Source organism: Macaca thibetana, chromosome 1 (assembly GCF_024542745.1).
Source record: "Macaca thibetana thibetana isolate TM-01 chromosome 1, ASM2454274v1, whole genome shotgun sequence".
NCBI lineage: Eukaryota > Metazoa > Chordata > Mammalia > Primates > Cercopithecidae > Macaca > Macaca thibetana.
The window spans coordinates 51,027,692-51,045,925 of record NC_065578.1 but is presented as its reverse complement, the minus strand read 5'-3'; the positions used below and the strand labels follow the sequence as shown (position 1 = coordinate 51,045,925).

Below are 18,234 nucleotides of genomic sequence, written 5' to 3'. Positions count from 1 at the left end.
AGATCCTTTTGCAGGTTTCTGAAAAACAACTGAAGAGACAGATGTTGAGATGTTATCTTTAGTTTCTGTAGGGAAGCAAACTTTCTCATGACTCTAACTTCCTTGGCTATTTTAAAGTTACTGTTACTTGCTTATCAAGTTGTATGTTTACTTTCCAAGGCTGGCTAGGTACCAGAAATTCCCCTTGAAAGAACTCAAGATTTTCTTTTATTTCTATGCTTAGGGGCCCACAGGCCCTTAAGAGGTGTCCCTGTTCTGTTTCAGCTCTAAGTAATCTGAAATTTGTAAGTGTTGAAGGTAAGGTAGACATGGCTATTTTTTCCTCACTAAATGAATAGCCTGTTGTTTCAGCATCATTTGTTGAGTTGTGGTAGTAAATGGCATTGTAACAGTATTATATACACTGCTCTGTTTTTAGAACCTATTCTCTTTCATTGATCTGTTGGTGTACCTGTTAGTAGTTCAGCTTCATTTCAGTCACCTTAAAAGTCTGTATTTTTATTTATTAAGTTTTTTTTTTTTTTTTTTTTTTTTTTTTTTTTTTTTTTGAGATAGAGTCTCACTCTGTTGCCCAGGCTGGAGTGCAGTGGTGCAATCTTGGCTCACTGAAACCTCTGCTTCCTGGGTTCAAGTGATTTTTGTGCCTCAGCCTCCAGAGTAGTTGGGATTACAGGCATGCACGACCACGCCTGGCTAATTTTTGTATTTTTAGTAGAGACAGGGTTTTGCCATGTTGGGCAGGCTGATCATGAACTCCTGGGCTCAAGGAATATGCCTGTCTCAGCCTCCCAAAGTGCTGGGATTACAGGTGTGGGCCACTACGCCCAGCCTAAAGTCTGTATTTTTATACCTGGTAAGGCAGTTCCTTCCCCTTGTTCTTCCTTTTCTTTCTTTCTTTCTTTTTTTTTTTTTTATGGAGTCTCACTTTGTTGCCCAGGCTAGAGTGCAGTGACGCGATCTCGGCTCACTGCAAGCTCTGCCTCCCAGGTTCACGCCATTCTCCTGCCTCAGCCTCCCGCGTAACTGGGACTACAGGCGCCCGCCACCACGCCTGGCTAATTTTTTGTAATTTCAGTAGAGACGGGGTTTCCCCGTGTTAGCCAGGATGGTCTTGATCTCCTGACCTCGTGATCCGCCTGCCTCGGCCTCCCAAAGTGCTGGGAATACAGGCGTGACCCACCGTGCCCGGCCATCCTTTTCAAAATGTTCTTGGCATTTTTGTGGGTTTTAGTCCACATGAATTTTAGAATCAGTATGTCAAGTTCCACAAAAAAATCTTGTTGGGTTTTATTTATTTATTTTTAGACTGAGTCTCGCTCTGTTGCCCAGGCTGGAGTGCAATGGCGTGATCTCTACTCACTGCAAGCTCCGCCTCCCAGGTTCACGCCATTCTCCTGCCTCAGCCGTCCACGTTGCTGGCACTATAGGCGCCCGCCACCACGCCCGGCTATTTTTTTATTTTTTTATTTTTAGTAGAGACAGGGTTTCACTGTGTTAGCCAGGATGGTCTGGATCTCCTGACCTCGTGATCCGCCTGTCTTGGCCTCCCAAAGTGCTGGGATTACAGGCGTGAGCCACCGCCCCCAGCCCTTGTTGGGGTTTTTTTTATGGGAATTGCCTTGAATTTATAGATTAACTTGGAGGAAGAATTGGTATCTTTATAACATTGGATGTTGCCACCCAGTAATATAGTATGACTGTTTAGTGAGGTCTTTTATTTCACCTGTAAAGTTTTCTAGTTTTCCTAATGTTGGCTGTGTTTAGTGGTATTGAAAAGAATGTGTTCTAGTGTCATGCTACTTGGGGACTGACTAGTCCCTGCGAAGCCACAATAAGATTGGGCAAATAACAGACCTTTTTTTGTGCTTCAGTTTCCTTATCCATAAAATGGGAGTAACAACTCATTAGGATTGTTGTGAAGATTAACTGGGTTAAGACGTTTAAGTTAATACATTTAAAATGTGAGCTCTTGTTACTAGGTATGTTTATGCATTTTATAGTTTATATTGCTTTGGCCAAAGGGATTTGAAAAAAATCTTACTTATCTTTGATGTATAGGAAAGCTACTGATTTTTGTTTATAGTTCTTTGATTTTGGCTACTTTGCTGAACTCTGTTTAGTAGTAATAGTTTTTAGGTTTTGTTTTTGGTAATTCTCTTGCTTGTTCTAGGTAATAATATGTTTTGTAATGATTTGTTTTAGCTTTCAATATTTGTACCTCATAATTATTTTTTATTTATGTACATTTTGCATATTTTTTCATTTATTAGGACCTCCAATACAATATTGAATAGTAGTGACGATAAAGGACATTTTGTTCATGACTGTCTTAAAATGGATTTGATGTTGATTTATAGAAGTGATCCTCCATAAAACTAAGGGCTTTATGTGTACTTAATTTGCTAAGGAGTGAGTTTTGTATTTTTGCAAAATCATTTTTATTGTCCAAATCATAAGTGAATTTTTTTATTACAAAAGATTGAAAAAGTTTAAGAATTATAAAGTGTCGGCTGGGTGCAGTGGATCACTTGAGGTCAGGAATTCGAGACCAGCCTGGCCAACATGGTGAAAACCCCGTCTGTATTAAAAATACAAAAATTAACCAAGTGCGGTGGTGCATGCCTGTAGTCCCAGCTACTTGGGGGCCTAAGGCAGGAGAATCACTTTGAACCTGGGAAGTGGAGGTTGCAGTGAGCCGAGACCGCACCACTGCACTCCAGGCTGAGCGACAGAGTGAGACTTGGTCTGAAAAAAAAAAAAAAGAATTATAAAGTGTAAAAGATCTTTGTACCTCTCTTTACTTTTTCTCCTTTCCCCAGATATACATTACCATACATTTGGTTTGCATACTTTTAGTTCTATTGTTGTACCTTTATATGCATTTAATGTATACATGTCGTACACATAGCTTTCATTTTTTTTAAACCGGATGTTAGATTTTGTCTCATATTTTGTTTCATTAAGTAGATATTAAGTACCTACTATATATCAGGTCCCCTCCAGGCATTAACATTCTTTTGTTTATTCAACATCTGTTTCTTAAATGTTTGGTATATATATGCCTGGTGTTGTCCCAGGATATAGATGTGAAGGAAAGAAAAGCTCTGTCCTCAGAGATAACATTCTAATGTTGCAGGCAGAAAATAAAATCAAGTAATGATAAATGGTACGAAGGAGGTTAAAGCAGGATAAAAGAGAATAGAAATGGGCGAAAGAGCTATTTTAGATAGTGTGGTCAGAGAAGGCATTTCTGAAAAGGGGACGTTTCTTTTCTTTCTTTCTTTCTTTTTTTTTTTTTGAGACAGAGTCTTGCTCTGTCGCCCAGGCTGGAGTGCAGTGGTGCGATCCTGGCTCACTGCAACCTCAGCCTCCCAGGTTCAAGTGATTCTCCCACCTCAGCCTCCTGAGTAGCTGGGACTACAGGCTCCCGCCACTACACCAGGCTAATATTTGTATTCTTAGTAGAGTGGGGGTTTCGCCATTGTTGGCCAGGCTGGTCTTGAACTCCTGACCTCAAGTGATCTGCCCGCCTCGGCCTTCCAAAGTGCTGGGATTACAGGTGTGAGCCACAGCGCCCGGGTCAAAAGGGGACATTTCATGAAAGACTTGAAAGAGGTAGAGCAGTCAGGCAAATACTTTATCTGGGTCAAGAGCCCCTAAGACCAAAAGAACAGCAAGCACAAAGGCTTTGGACTGAGATTCTGTTGGCAGTGTTTAGGAAACAACAATAAAATCATTTGGTCAGAGCAAACAGAATGAAGGAAGAGTAGTGGGAAAGAAGGTTGGAGAGGTAAAGGGGAACGAGATTATATTGAGCATTGTATAGGCCACGGTAAGGATTTTGGATTTTAAGTATGGTGGGAAGCCAATGATGAATTTTGGAAAGGGAAATAGCCTTGTATTAGTTTGCTAAGGCTGCCATAACAAAATATCAAAGAAAGAGTAGCTTAAATAACAGCTATGGGGTCTAGAAGTTCAAGATCAAGCTGTCAGCCTATTTGGTTTCTTTCTTTCTTTTTTTGAGATGGAGTCTTGCTCTGTCGCCCTGGCTGGAGTGCAGTGGCACAATCTCGGCTCACTGCAGCCTTCGCCTCCTGGGTTCAAGCGATTCTCCTGCCTCAGCCTCCCGAGTAGCTGAGATTACAGGCACGTGCCGCCATACCCGGCTAATTTTTTTGTATTTTTAGTAGAGATGGAGTTTCACCATGTTGGCCAGGATGATGTTGATCTCCTGACCTCATGATCCGTCCACTTTGGCCCTATCTGATTTCTTCTGAGGCCTTTCTGGCTTGTGGTTGGCCTTTTCCTTGGTATCTCCTCACATGGTCTTTTCTCTGTGTGCACACATATCTGGTGTACCATTGTGTTTCCAAATTTCTTCATTTTTTTAAGGGTACCATTCAGATTGGATTTGGACCTACTCTAGAGGCCAGATGTTTAACTTAATTACCTCTTTAAAGGCCCTGTCTCTAAATATAATCATACCCTGAGGTATTAGGGTTTAGGGATTCAACATAGGAATTTTGGGGGAACACATTTTAGCCCATACATAGCAGGGCTCATTTGCTTTACTTAGCCTGCTGAGAATTGACTTGAGGTGTGTGGAGGGGGAGGGGGAGTAGATGGTGGTGGGGGAGGGGGGCGTGGATGGTGGTGGTGGAGGCAGGTGTAGCCAGGTTATTGAGGTGAAAATGGAAACAGAGTTAGGAGATTAGACAAGACGACAACATGCAGTATGGAAATAGCTGTGGAGTTGATGAGACGTTATCAGAATTGTGATTTATTTTGAAAGTAGAATGCATAGGATTATTTTGAGAGTAGATTTTTAGATTTTTTTCTGTTCTTTTTATTTACGAAAAATTTAAGCTGGAAAAAAATGCACTTTACAAAGACCAAGTACAGTTCCCCTTTCCTGGCTTTTTTTTTCTCCCCAACCTGAGTTGATATCTGATATAGATATTGGGACTACCTCAAATTCTGCTTCTCTATGATTCTGCGTCTCTGAGATTCATCTTAGAATTTATTTCTGGACAGATTGTTCATATTCTTGGAAAACAGCTCTTGGATTTTAACTTGTCCTGCTGTTGGGTTGTGTAAGGGAGGAAAATAATTTTTTTTTCAACCCTCGTAAGTTATTATTTGGAATGGTCCTCTCTAACAAAAGATTAGCAAAAGAAAAACAAATATAAGTTTGTTAACATGTATAATTCATAAATATATGGGAGATACTCAGAGAATGAGTTGGCTTTTAATTCCAGCTTATATAGTATCTTCAACAAAGAACAGTAAATGTTTAGAAAAATGTCAAGACAGCGAAAAAGGACTTTGAGTTTGTAGGGGCAGCAACTTGTAGAAAGGCAAATAATGGCAGGCAAAGCATAATTAGTAAACTTGTTAATGTGGATTCGTTTGGTGTCGTATCCAGACCAATACAGATGTAAAGTTGTATTTGGTGGTTAACTTGTGTTCTTCCACGGTAGAAAGGGGATGGGTTTTTTTGTTGTTTTTTGTTTTTAACCTTTTTTGTCTTTGAGTAAATTTACGTCCTGCTTTTAGGCAAGTGGAGGGCAGAGAGCTTTCCTGCATCTGCTTTTTAATTGCATTCAGTTCAACAATCCTTATGCCAAGGAGGCATATTTTGAGGTGGCATATTGCTGTCTCCTACAGTTGACTGTTTGGCACAGAAGTACATGGCCTGACTAGCCAACTTATTATAGAATGAAGGCCTTTACAGCTTCTTTGGAAGTGGTGAATGACAAATCCAAAACTACTCAATTTAAGAACTAGGACCTACTTCTGGTAGTCTCGAACATTTTAATACCTCTGTATCCTTACATGTTGCCCTGCCCTCCCACCCCAACAAGTATTTTGCTTTTTTTTTTTTTTTTTTTTTTGAGACAGGTTTTTGCTTTGTTGCCCAGGCTGGAGTGCAGTGGCATGAACTTGGCTCACTGCAACTTCCACCTCCCGGGCTCAAGCCATCCTCCCATCTCAACTCTGGAGTAGCTGGGACCATAGATGCACCATGCTTAGCTAATTTTTGTATTTTTTGTAGAGATGGGGTTTTGCCATGTTGCCCAGGCTGATCTTGAACTCCTGGACTCCAGTGATCTACCTGCCTTGGCTACCCAAAGTGCGGGGATTACAGGCGAAAGCCACTGTGCCCCGCCCTGTTTTGCATTTTGTGTTTATCATTCCTTTGCTTTAAAAAAGTTTTATCACACACATATATATATATGTATACCTAAATAATACACCGTTTACTTTCACTTGTTTTTTGGCATTATATCAATGGGACTCATATAGTATTTTTTCATGAGTTGCTTTTTTCACTCATGTTTTTAAGATTAACCACTGTTGTAGTTTGTGGCTGAATTCTGTATTTCCCTGTGTTACAATATTCCACTGTGAAGAAAATTTTCATTATATGAATATACCACAGTTTTTTTATTCTGCTGTCAGTAGACTTGGATTGCTTCCGGTTTAAATAATTGAGCTTATTGCCCTGAGGCTCTCTTTGCTCTTATTTATTGATCTGAAGCTTAGAGTTTTTCTAGGGTTTCCTGGGAAGAACCAGTATCTAAATACATGTTTATAGGTCTGTGGTTTTCTCTGCTGTTTTCTCCATTAATCTGATCAAATTTACATGTCTTCTAATGATTTCTAAAAATTTGTGATCTGCTAACATTGTCCTTTCCTGTTTTCTGTCTATCATGATTTTATTCTCACAAACCAAAAATAAATAAATAAATAAATAACGTTTTTTTCTATCACTTAAATGTGATTATTTTTTATTATTTATTTATTTATTTTTATTTTTATTATTTTTTTTTTTTTGAGAAGGAGTCTCGCTCTGTCGCCCAGGCTGGAGTGCAGTGGCGCGATCTCGGCTCACTGCAAGCTCCGCCTCCCGGGTTCACGCCATTCTCCTGCCTCAGCCTCCCGAGTAGCTGGGACTACAGGCGCCCACAACCGCGCCCGGCTAATTTTTTGTATTTTTAGTAGAGACGGGGTTTCACCGTGGTCTCGATCTCCTGACCTTGTGATCCGCCCGCCTCGGCCTCCCAAAGTGCTGGGATTACAGGCATGAGCCACCGCGCCCGGCTTATTATTTATTTATTTATTATTTTTTGAGACAGGGTCTCATTTTTCACCCAGACTGGAGTGAAGTCGCCCGATCTGGGCTCGCTGCAGCCTGGACCTCCTGGGCTCAAGTCATCCTCCCACCTCAGCCTCCTAAGTAGATGGGACTACAGGCATATGCCACCATGCCTGGTTAATTGTTTTGTATTTTTTGTAGAAACGAGGTTTCGCTACATTGCCTGCTGGTCTTGAATTCCTGAGCTCTAAATGTGATTATTTTATATGGAAGGTAGATAAATTCCAGTGTTCAGTCTTCTATCTTAGGCCAGAGGTTCTCTTCCTTGTCTTTCTTTGCATGTTATTCTTAGTTTTTGCTTGACTTTTTATCTTCAAGGATTTACTTAAGTGTACCTTGTCTTAGACGCCTTCCCTGACTGCTTCTTTCTTTCTTACATTCTGTGTTTGTCTCTGTCATTGTGTATTGTACTGGCTCATCTCATTATTAGACAGTCAATGCCTGATGGTGAGGAATTTTGTTTTTACCCTTTTTATCCTTAACGCAGCATGGTATCTGATATGTAAAAGGTGTTAAATAAATGCTTATTGAGTAAATACATGAAAAAATTAGTATAAATGGGGCTGGATGCGGCGGCTCATGCCCGTAGTCCTAGCACTTTGCGGGGCCAAGGTGGGTGGATTGCTTGAGCCCAGGAGTTCAAGACCAGCTTCGGTAACATGCCAAAACACTGTCTAAAAAAATACAAAAATTAGCTAGGTATGGTGGCCTGTGCCTGTGATCCCAGCTACTCTGGAGACTGAGGTGGGAGGATTGCCTGAGGCCAGGTGGTCGAGGCTGCAGTGAGCTGAGATCGTGCCACTGCACTCTAGCCTACACAACAGAGTGAGACCTTGTCTCAAAAAAAAGGGGGGGGGGAGATGGGAGTGGTCTGTAATAGATACCTAGTCATCAAACTGGCACAGTAGTTTTGCAGATAAGAATCGGGAGCTTGACATGGTGGCACATACCTGTAATCCCAGCCACTCAGGAGGCTGAGGTGAATTACTTGAGCCCAAGAGTTTAAGATCAGCCTGGGCAGTAAAGCAAACTGTCTCAAAAAAAAGCAGAATAATCTTCCTGCGGTGCTACCAGTCTGTGGGGGATTTCATTTTCATAGAGATGTAACTGCTTTTTAGTTCATAAAGGCAGTTTTGGAGACTGATATACCAAATATTTTATAGAAAAGAAAAGCAACAGTTTAATTTTGTGTGATTTTGCTTTAATATTAAGCTGACATGACTGCTCTGTATATTGAGGGATACATTTATCTTAGGCTAAGACTTCTGATATGATAGAATGTTTAAATACTTAAAAACTGAGAAATAGGGGAGGCTGAGTGGTGAGTTGTATGTCTTTAACTACTAAAATGTGTTTTTTGAATAGGTATATTTATGTAGTTCAAAATTTAAAAATACAAACAGCATATATTATGAAGTGTTCTTACCTTCATTTCCCTCCAGCTGTTCAAAAACGGATTAGCTTTTGGGGTTCCCTCTCCAGAGCAACCAATTTTATTAGTTTACAAATAGTGTTAGTTGTGTGTGTGTGTGTATACTTGTACTTGGATTTTTTTTTTTTTAATTCTGCTAAGCTGATTACTTGTATTGGTGTAAAGAACAGCTGAATCAAAATGTGTGTGTGTTTTTTTCCAGATACATCAAATTACAGAATGGCTTGCAGGCGCTTTTGATTTCAGACCTAAGTAATATGGAAGGTAAAACAGGAAATACAACAGATGATGAAGAAGAAGAGGAGGTGGAGGAAGAAGACGAAGATGATGATGAAGATTCTGGAGCTGAAATAGAAGATGATGATGAAGAGGGTTTTGATGATGAAGATGAGTTTGATGATGAACATGATGATGATCTTGATACTGAGGATAATGAATTGGAAGAATTAGAAGAGAGGGCAGAAGCTAGAAAAAAAACTACTGAAAAACAGGTGCGAGTCATGTCTGTTTTCTTCTAATTTGGGAATTCTTTGGAATAACTTCTAAACTCAAGCTTTATTTCTTAATGGCAAAAAGGAAGTATATACTTATCTTTTGGTCTTTAGTAAAGGTCTATTCTGTATCAGGATTACATTTTGAAAACATTTTGCTCCAATTATAAAAGTAATAAATGCTCATTATATAAACTAATGGAATGTAAAGAAAACAAAAATATAAAAATCACCCATAGCTGTATCTCTCAGAGGTAAGCAACACTCAGAGTTATTTGAATTTATGTGTATTTGTATACATTATATATTTTAAAAACAAATACTGGTAGATGAGGAGCTGTCGAATTCCTAGCCTGGATTAGAGAAATAAGAGTATGTTATCCTTGGTGAGACTGGAAAAAGAAGAAGAAAAGAATGGGGCTAGTGTGAAATCTTTACATGGGCCTAGGGCTCTAAGAGTTATTGTATGGGTAGTTTCTATATAGATAATTGAGTTTGGTTTAGCTCTCTATATGGGAAAGCAAAGGTCTGGACAAATACTTTGGAAGAGTTGAAATAGAAACTGGGCAGTTAAGCTTATTTAATATGTAACAACAATCAGTGGATAGATAAATAAGGCTTGATAGGGAGAATTTCTTAATATCTTTTGAAGAATATCTCTATTTTCATAGTAGGGAATACCCAGAGGATAATTTTTGGAGCCATTACAGTGGAATTGACCAGCAAAAATTGGTTAAAGCTAGTTTCTTGAATATTGATAATATATTCAACATGGTACAGTTTACATACAAAAAGGCCGAGATGGGCAGATCACTTGAGTCCAGGAGTTCTGAGACTAGGCTAGGTAATGTGGTGAAACACTGTCTCCCTAAAACATTAAAAAAAAAAAAATTAGTTGGGTGTGGTGTTGTATGCCTGTGGTCCCATCTACTTGAGAGACTGAAGACGGGAGGATCACCTGAGCCCAGGGAGGCTGAGGTTGCAGTGAGCCTTGATTATATCACTGCACTCCACCCTGGCTGATAGAGTGAGACTTTGTTTCAAAAAAAGTCTCAAAAAAAAAAAAAAAAAAAAAAAAGAAGAAAAGCGGTCACCCTTAAAGATGGGAAGAGTTGAGGTATAAGTAGTAGATATGATTTAATAGTCATTCATCTTGGAAAAAATTATTTTTTTTAAAAGGGAGTTGTACCAGTTTTTTACTAAGTTGTTGGATTGAGTCATATTTTTAAGAAACTTTTTGCTGTTTACTACTCAGATTATTAGTGATCCTGTTTTTGGGTAGCATGATAGACCAAGTATTAAATAGTTTTAACTTGGAAAGCTGTAGAGATGAACACCAAAACACTGGGGGGAAAAAAGGTATATATATATGTCACTTGATAGTCTGTATGCTAAGGTCTCTATGAACAGATTGGAAATTAATAGATTCACTTTTAACTTAAAATAGATCTCATAATTCCAAATAGAGCATTAATAGAAAGGAAGAAATTATAAAAGTCACAAAACAAAAAGAACACTGACAGGAAACCTGGGTTCTAATTCTGGCTCTGTTCCTGTCTTTCTGCATGATTTTAGGTGTTTTCATTTTCTTTTTTTTCTTCTCAGTTTTAAAACAAGAATATAAAATTCTGAGGCCCATTTTAGCTCTAAGCCTGACCATAAACAAGAATATAAAATTCTGAGGCCCATTTTAGCTCTAAGCTTGACCATGTTATAACTTCTTAACTGAATACTTCTTATCTATATATTTTTTTCTATATCTTTCCATCTATCTATAAGTAGCTTTTCCCATGATCCAACTTCTTTATATGTCCTATTAACTGACAAAGCATTTTACAACAATTAAAAATTGTTTTGACAGGCATTTTAAATGTCAAGACATTATAGCATACTTTAGATTTACACAGCAATTGTGAACACCTCTGACAAATGAACATGTGTGTTCAGCCTTTTTGGCACCCCTTTTTGTTTTGCTTAGGTAGATCAAATTCTAAGTTGATCTTTTCTAGCAGCAGGATCTAGTGATCATTTTTAAAATGGCTTAGATGCTACCTTTCTTTTCTGATAACTCAGTGTGATATAATCCTTATAAGATATTGACCGCTAATTTTACGGATTATCCTACTGGGACAGTGGAACCTAAGTAGTTTGAAGACGAGATCAAATTGTTTTGATTCAGAAGCAATGGGTTCACGAGTGAAAGGAAAGATCCCATGATCGTAAGTGGTAGATGTTTATATTTGTTGAATAACTTTCTGAAAAAAGGAAATAAAGTAGATTAGCCTTGGTAAGAGGTGGCTTAAGAGTGGTTTTATAATCTAATTTTCATTTGAAAAATTTGTGAACCTTGTTTAAGGTAAATATGAGAATTAATAAAGGAAGTGAGAAGAAAAATATTTGATCGTTTTTTGGATAACATTTACCTAATTAAGAAGTTAACTACTTTTCTGAGGCATCTTTTTTATCCCTCTCCATTTTCCTCCTTCCAAAAGAAGTTGTTCTTGATTTTAAAAGTTTGATAAATTAAAAAGATCGAAATTTAAATATAATATACATTGAATTAAGATTTGTTCAGGGCTTTCTTAATTCAATTCTCAAGTATGAATTTCTCAGGTATGAATTTTTTAGGTAGAAAATTCTCAAGTATGAATTTCTTTTCTAGCAATCGCAGAGCCTGTTTTTGCTGTGGTCAAAGCTGACTGATAGACTGTGGTTTAAGTCAACTTATTCAAAAATGTCTTCAACCCTGCTGGTCGAGACAAGAAATCTTTATGGGGTAGTTGGAGCTGAAAGCAGGTTAGGCACCTATTAAAACATCACAGAACAGGTTAGATTGTGGTTTGGAGAACTGGATATTCCCCAATGTTTTAACTGAGTTTATGTGCCTAAGTCTTCAAAACGGGGTTTATAGTATCAAGCGAGGCTGTTTGGTTCTTCTGAAAACACACTTTCATTTTCTGAAACATGGCTAGACTTTATGCTAGGTACATGCTATTTTTGAAAAGCTCTTTTTTTAAGAGGGTAACTTTATCAAAACAATCTGTTTCACCAAATATGTTAGCCCTGTAAAATTGACATTTTCAAAGTTTGAAGAAAACAAACAAATTTGGGAAAGTTAATAATTCACCTTTCTATCTTCAAGGATTCAAATTGACTGTTTTTTTCTCCTGTTTTTGTCTTTTAACTTACTGTAATTATGCCCCAATACTTCGGGTGCAGTGGCTCACGCCTATAATCCCAGCACTTTGAGGGGCTGAGGTGGAAGGATTGTTTGAGTCCAGGAGTTTGAGACCAGCCTGGGCCTCATAGCAATACCCCGTCTTAATAAACAAAACAAAACAAACAAACAAAAAAACAATAATTTGAAGTGCAATTTGGTGTACCTCTTGGCCATCAATTTTGTTAAAAACTCTGATTTTCCCAAAGTATTGGAATATATACTGATAAGTAATGTATGCTATATATCTTCAATTAGAAGTGAAGAACTAAAAAGCCTTTTTAACATTTAGTTATATTTTTTAATAGCTACTGATTTTATCTTTTTTATCACTTACTATTTTTGTTAGATGTTTTCCTAAAATGTTATCTTATTCTATCTTAACAAAATTTTCTGAGTTACATGTTGAGAGGTTTCACATCTAGTAACTGAGTCACTCAACACAAAGCTTTTAATTGCTTAGAGACCTTCAGAGATATCTACCTAGATATGTTACTTCCGCAGATTTCCAAAATCTAATAATTCAGGGGAAAAACTTGGTTCAGAATTCTGAAATGCTGACGTGAAGTGGTATTTGGGTGGGCTGTCCAGTCCCTCTTCCCTTTTTTTCTGTCTGTTTCTGCTTTTTTTCCTTAGGTCTGCACCTGTTCAGCATTTGGCAGGATGGCAAGAGGAGGAGCAGCAGGGTGAAACTGACACAGTTCTGGTGAGTTTCACTTTGCTGCTCCTCCTGATTCTCAGGGAAAGAATTTTGTTACTCTTATTGGAAAGCATCCATCTCCAAATGAATCCTTAAGATAAGATGCGAATATTATTCCTTTAGGGTTGACTCAACTATTTGTATGTGTTCTAATTACTCCAGTCTGCAGCGGCTCTTTGTGTTGGAGTTGGGAGTTTTGCTGATCCAGATGACCTGCCGGGGCTGGCACACTTTTTGGAGCACAGTAAGAATTTGTAAAATATCATTCCCTGGTGTGTGGTTTTTTTTTCCACCTCTGAACTTATATGAATTGATGTCAGAGATTCATAATTGATTTGGCAGAAGTATGATATATTTAGCAAGAGAAAAGGCTAAGAAAAAATCCTTGATTTATGAATGTCATGGGGAAAACTTAATCTGATTGTACTTATATTGAAAATTAGAATGAAACCACATAGAAAACTTTTAAACTGTAGATGTCACTATTGTTGAGCTGTGTTAAGGCCAACAGATCAGGAAATGATTGCCATTTTCCAGGAAATGGCCAGTCCTGGGGAGGGCAGTCCCTTCCAGGGTTAGCAAGGCCCCTAGCCAAAGCATCAGAACTATGGGAATTCCCTGGGTGAGGTGGTTCACACCTGTAATCCCAGCACTTTGGGAGGCTGAGGTGGGTGGATCACTTGAAGTCAGGAGTTCGAGACCAGCTGGCCAACATGGTGAAACCCCGTCTCTACTAAAAATACAAAAATTAGTCGGGTGTGGTGGCATGCACCTGTAATCCCATCTACTCGGGAGTCTGAGGCAAGAGAATCGCTTAAACCTGGGAGGTGGAGGTTGCAGTGAGCTGAGGTTGTGCCACTGTACTCCAACTTGGGTGATAGAGCGAGACTCCGTCTCAATAAAAAAAACAGAAAAAAACTAGAAATTCAAAAGGCATGATTAATATAAAAACAAAACAATAGAAACTTTTCATTTAATTTGGAATGTGCCTAAATAAAACCTATGTGGGGCCAGGCATGGTGGCTCACTCCTGTAATCCCAGCACTTTGGGAAGCCAAGGCAGGTGGATCACCTGAGGTCCGGAGTTTGAGACCAACCTGGCCAACATGGTGAAACCCCATCTCTACAGAAATGCAAAAGTTAGCTGGGCATGATGGCACACACCTATAATTCCAGGCACTCTGGAGGCTGAGTCAGGAGAATCGCTTGAACCCGAGAGGCAGAGGTTACAGTGAGCCGAGATCGCGCCATTGCACTCCAGCCTGGGCGACGGAGTGAGACTCCAGCTCAAAAACAAACCAAAAAACCCTATGTGGATGTTATATAGTTACAAATATTTATTTTTATTTTACAAATATTTATTTTAAATTACTCATTTTTTAATGGTCTGGTTTTCTAAAGTATTTGAGGGTACTTCTTACTTTGTAAATTTTTATAGTAGCAATTAATCTGCATATGTTTGTGCTTAAATTTTAATCTCCTTAAATTTAATTAAAGAGATTAAATTGTAAAAGCAGTAGCAGTTAATCTGCATACATGTTTGTGGATTTGTTTGAATTTTAATCTAATTAATTAAAGATACATTTTAACCTATTTAGATTTAAATCTTTTTGATCTCTTTATAAATTTTATGTTTGTCTTATCTTTCTTTAAAGATGAAATATTTGTTTTTTTTTTTAGTATAAAAGTAACACGAGCGTTATAGAAAGTTAAAAAAACAAGTATAATTAAGAAAGTATTATTTAGGGTCGGGTGTGGTGGCTCACACCTGTAATCCCAGCACTTTGGGAGGCCGAGGTGGGCAGGTCACTTGAGGTCAGGAGTTGGAGACCAGCCTGGCTAACCTGGTGAAACCCCATGTCTACTAAAAATACAAAAATTAGCTGGGCATGGTGGCACATGCCTGTAATCCCAGCTACTTGGGAGGCTGAGGCACAAGAATCACTTGAACCCAAGAGGCAGAGGTTGCAGTGAGCCAAGATTGCATCACTGTGCTCCATCCTGGGCAACAGAGTGAGACTCTGTCTCAAAGAAAAAAAAAAATTCAGACATAACCATTTGATGTGTTGATCTATTTTCTTTCAGTTTTTCTTTGCATATAAGAAAGTTTATACATGATAAAAATATTGTCTATATCTTTGTGTTGTGTGACTTTGTGTTCTTTCCATTTAGTGGTATTCATGGGTAGTTTGAAATATCCAGATGAGAATGGGTTTGATGCCTTCCTGAAGAAGCACGGGGGTAGTGATAATGCCTCAACTGATTGTGAACGCACAGTCTTTCAGTTTGATGTCCAGAGGAAGTACTTCAAGGAAGCCCTTGACAGGTAACTAACTCTAAATATATTTTAATTTTAATGATCTAATAATACTTTGCAAATGTAAATAGAGTATTCTTGTACTGTAGAATTGTCACAGTACTTTACTTGGACCAGGCATGGTGACTCATGCCTGTAACTCAAGTACTTTAGGAGGCTGAGGTAGAAGGAGTGCTTAAAGCCAGTAATTTGAGACCAGCCTGGACAAAATAGTGAGAACTTGTCTTTACAAAAATAAGTAAATAAAAAATTAACCAAGCATGATGATGAGTGCCTGTAGTCCTTGCTACTCAGGAGGCTGAGGTGGAAGGATTGCTTGGGTCCAGGAATTCGATGCTGTAGTGAGCTACATTCACACCACTGCACTCCAGTCTGGGTGACAAAACTTTATTTGGAGAAAAAAGCTGTTAAACTATTAAATACACTTTGACTCTTATTCTATTATACATAGTCTTTGTATTAAAGATTAAAATAAAACTCAACACCTTTTGGGTTTTATTAATTTTATTAATAATGTATTCTCTATTGACTATTTTTTATATATATATATATATATATTTTTTTTTTTTTTTTTTTTAAAGAGATATGGTCTTGCTGTGCTGCCTAGGCTGGAGTGCAATGGTATGACTGGCCATCAATTGCATGAATGCATGGCTCAGTGCAACCTCAGTCTCCTGGGCTGAATGTGCCACCACCCCAGTTAACTTTCAAATTTTTTGTAGAATTGGGGGTCTCACTGTATTGCCCAGGCTGGTTTCAAACTCCTGGCCTCAAGTAATCCTCCTGCCTCAGCCTCTCAAAGTGCTGGGATTATAGGTGTGAGCCACTTTGCCCAACCATTTAAAAAACAGAATTTAGTAGAAAATATGGAGAAACAGAGAAGCCAAAAAAGGATAAGATTGCCTCTAATTTTACAATCTAGAGATAACCACCATTGATGTTTTGGTATAGACCCATCTATATTTATTAACGTATACTGATCATATTGTTCATACCCTTTTATAATTAATTTTTTGTTTGTTTGTTTGTTTGTTTTTGAGACGGAGTCTTGCTCTGTCACCAGGCATGAGTGCAGTGGCGCGATCTTGGCTCACTGCAACCTGCGCCTCCCAGGTTCAAGCAATTCTCTTGCCTCAGCCTCCCGAGTAGTTGGGACTACAGGCATGCGCCACCACGCCCAGCTAATTTTTATATTTTTAGTAGAGACAGGGTTTCACCATGTTGGCCAGGATGGTCTAGATCTCTTGACCTCGTGATCCACCCACCTCGGCCTCCCAAAGTGCTGAGATTACAGGCGTGAGCCACCATGCCCGGCCTATAATTAATTTTAAACAAGATATATCATTTTAACTTATATAATTTATAAAACATGATTTTTAGTGATTATATGTTATTTACATTGTATAGAAGTACCATAAGGTGTTTAACGAGTTACATGTGATTGGACACTTGAGTTGTTTCCAGTTTTCTAATACTGTAATGGTGTGATGACTATCGTGATCTCTGTGAATATTCTTAATTATTTATATTAAGTTCTAAGAAGTGAAATTGCTGAATATATTTGCAAATATAATTTTAAGACTTGTTTTTTTTTCTTTAAGCTTTCGAAATTCATTGCAAAATTGTTTTCCAGAAAGTTTGTCAGTACAATAGTAGAAGTTTGAGATTATATGGTTGCAAACCAAAGTCTACACTGGAAAAAAGTAGAAAAGCAGAAAAAAGTTATACCTAATTCTAGATATATGCAAGATTGAAATGTTAAAAAAAAAAAAGAAAGAAACCTCACATTTGTCTAGTATGATGCAAGCTCCTTCAGAGTAGGAATTTTTGTCTATTTTTTGTTAATACATCTGCAAATCAAGAATTTGGTAAATACTCAGATTTGTTAAATGAATTAATGCAGTTCCTTTATAGCAAAAATTACCATAAAATCAAAAGATAAACGACCAAAAAAAAAATTGCAAAACATGGCAGAGATCTAATATTTAAAAAAAAATTGGCCTGGTGCGGTGGCTCACACCTGTAATCACAGCACTTTTGGGGGCCGAGGCGGGGGGATCACTTGAGGCCAGGAGTTCGAGGTCAGCCTGGCCAACACGGTGAAACCCTGTCTCTACTAAAAATACAAAAATTAGCTGGGCTTGGTCGCATGTGCATGTAATCCCAGCTACTTGGGAGGCTGAGACAGGAGAATCGCTTGAATCCAGGAGGTGGAGGTTGCAGTGAGCTGAAATCGTGGCATAACGCTCCAGCCTGAGTGACAGAGTGGGACTCTGCTCAAAAACAAAATAAAAAAGGTAAAAAGAAAATATCTCTTTTCTTAAGAGATTAATTTGATCTCGAAAAATCTTTTGGACATATTCCTATAAATTGGAAGCATATGCCACTTTTTTTTTTTTTTTTTTTTTTTTGGAGACAGAGTCTCACTCTGTTGCCCAGGCTAGAGTGCAGTGGTGTGATCTTAGCTGACTGCAACCTGATGCCTATAGTTGAGCACTTTGGGAGGCCAAGGTGTGCGGATCACTTGAGCCCAGGAATTTGAGACCAGCCTGGCCAACATGGTGAAACCCCATCTCTACTGAAAATACAAAAATTAGCTGGGTGTGGTGAAGCAGGCCTGTAATCCCAGCTGCTTGAGAGGCTGAGGCACGAGAATTGTTTGAACCTGGGAGACAGAGGTTGCAGTGAGCTGAGATCGCACCACTGTACTCCAGCCTCGGTGATGGACCGAGACCCTGTCTCCAAAAAAAAAAAAAAAAAAAAGATAAATTAGTGAAGGCAATGCAAATGGTGCCTGAGATGATCTTTCCTATAAATTTAGACAGGATCAGCAATACCTTCAGAGGAGACTTTAACTATATAACTCTGAAGAAAACTGCATCTTTGCTCTTGTTACAGAGTTCTCAGCTCTTAAGTTT

General features: G+C 38.4%; 1 protein-coding gene across 4 annotated transcripts in view; it reads left to right on the top strand.

Annotated features, from left to right (window-relative positions):
• Positions 1-18,234, top strand: part of NRDC (nardilysin convertase) — a 98,838-nt gene that overhangs the window by 37,346 nt on the left and 43,258 nt on the right. For 2 of the 4 annotated variants that reach the window (XM_050802660.1, XM_050802662.1), the window contains exons 2-6: positions 8,794-9,082; positions 11,745-11,878; positions 12,936-13,005; positions 13,162-13,243; positions 15,172-15,325. In XM_050802660.1, the coding sequence (XP_050658617.1) occupies positions 8,794-9,082; positions 11,745-11,878; positions 12,936-13,005; positions 13,162-13,243; positions 15,172-15,325 (729 nt within the window). The remainder of the gene's footprint in view (positions 1-8,793; positions 9,083-11,744; positions 11,879-12,935; positions 13,006-13,161; positions 13,244-15,171; positions 15,326-18,234) is intronic. The other 2 variants (XM_050802663.1, XM_050802661.1) reach the window with 1 other exon arrangement.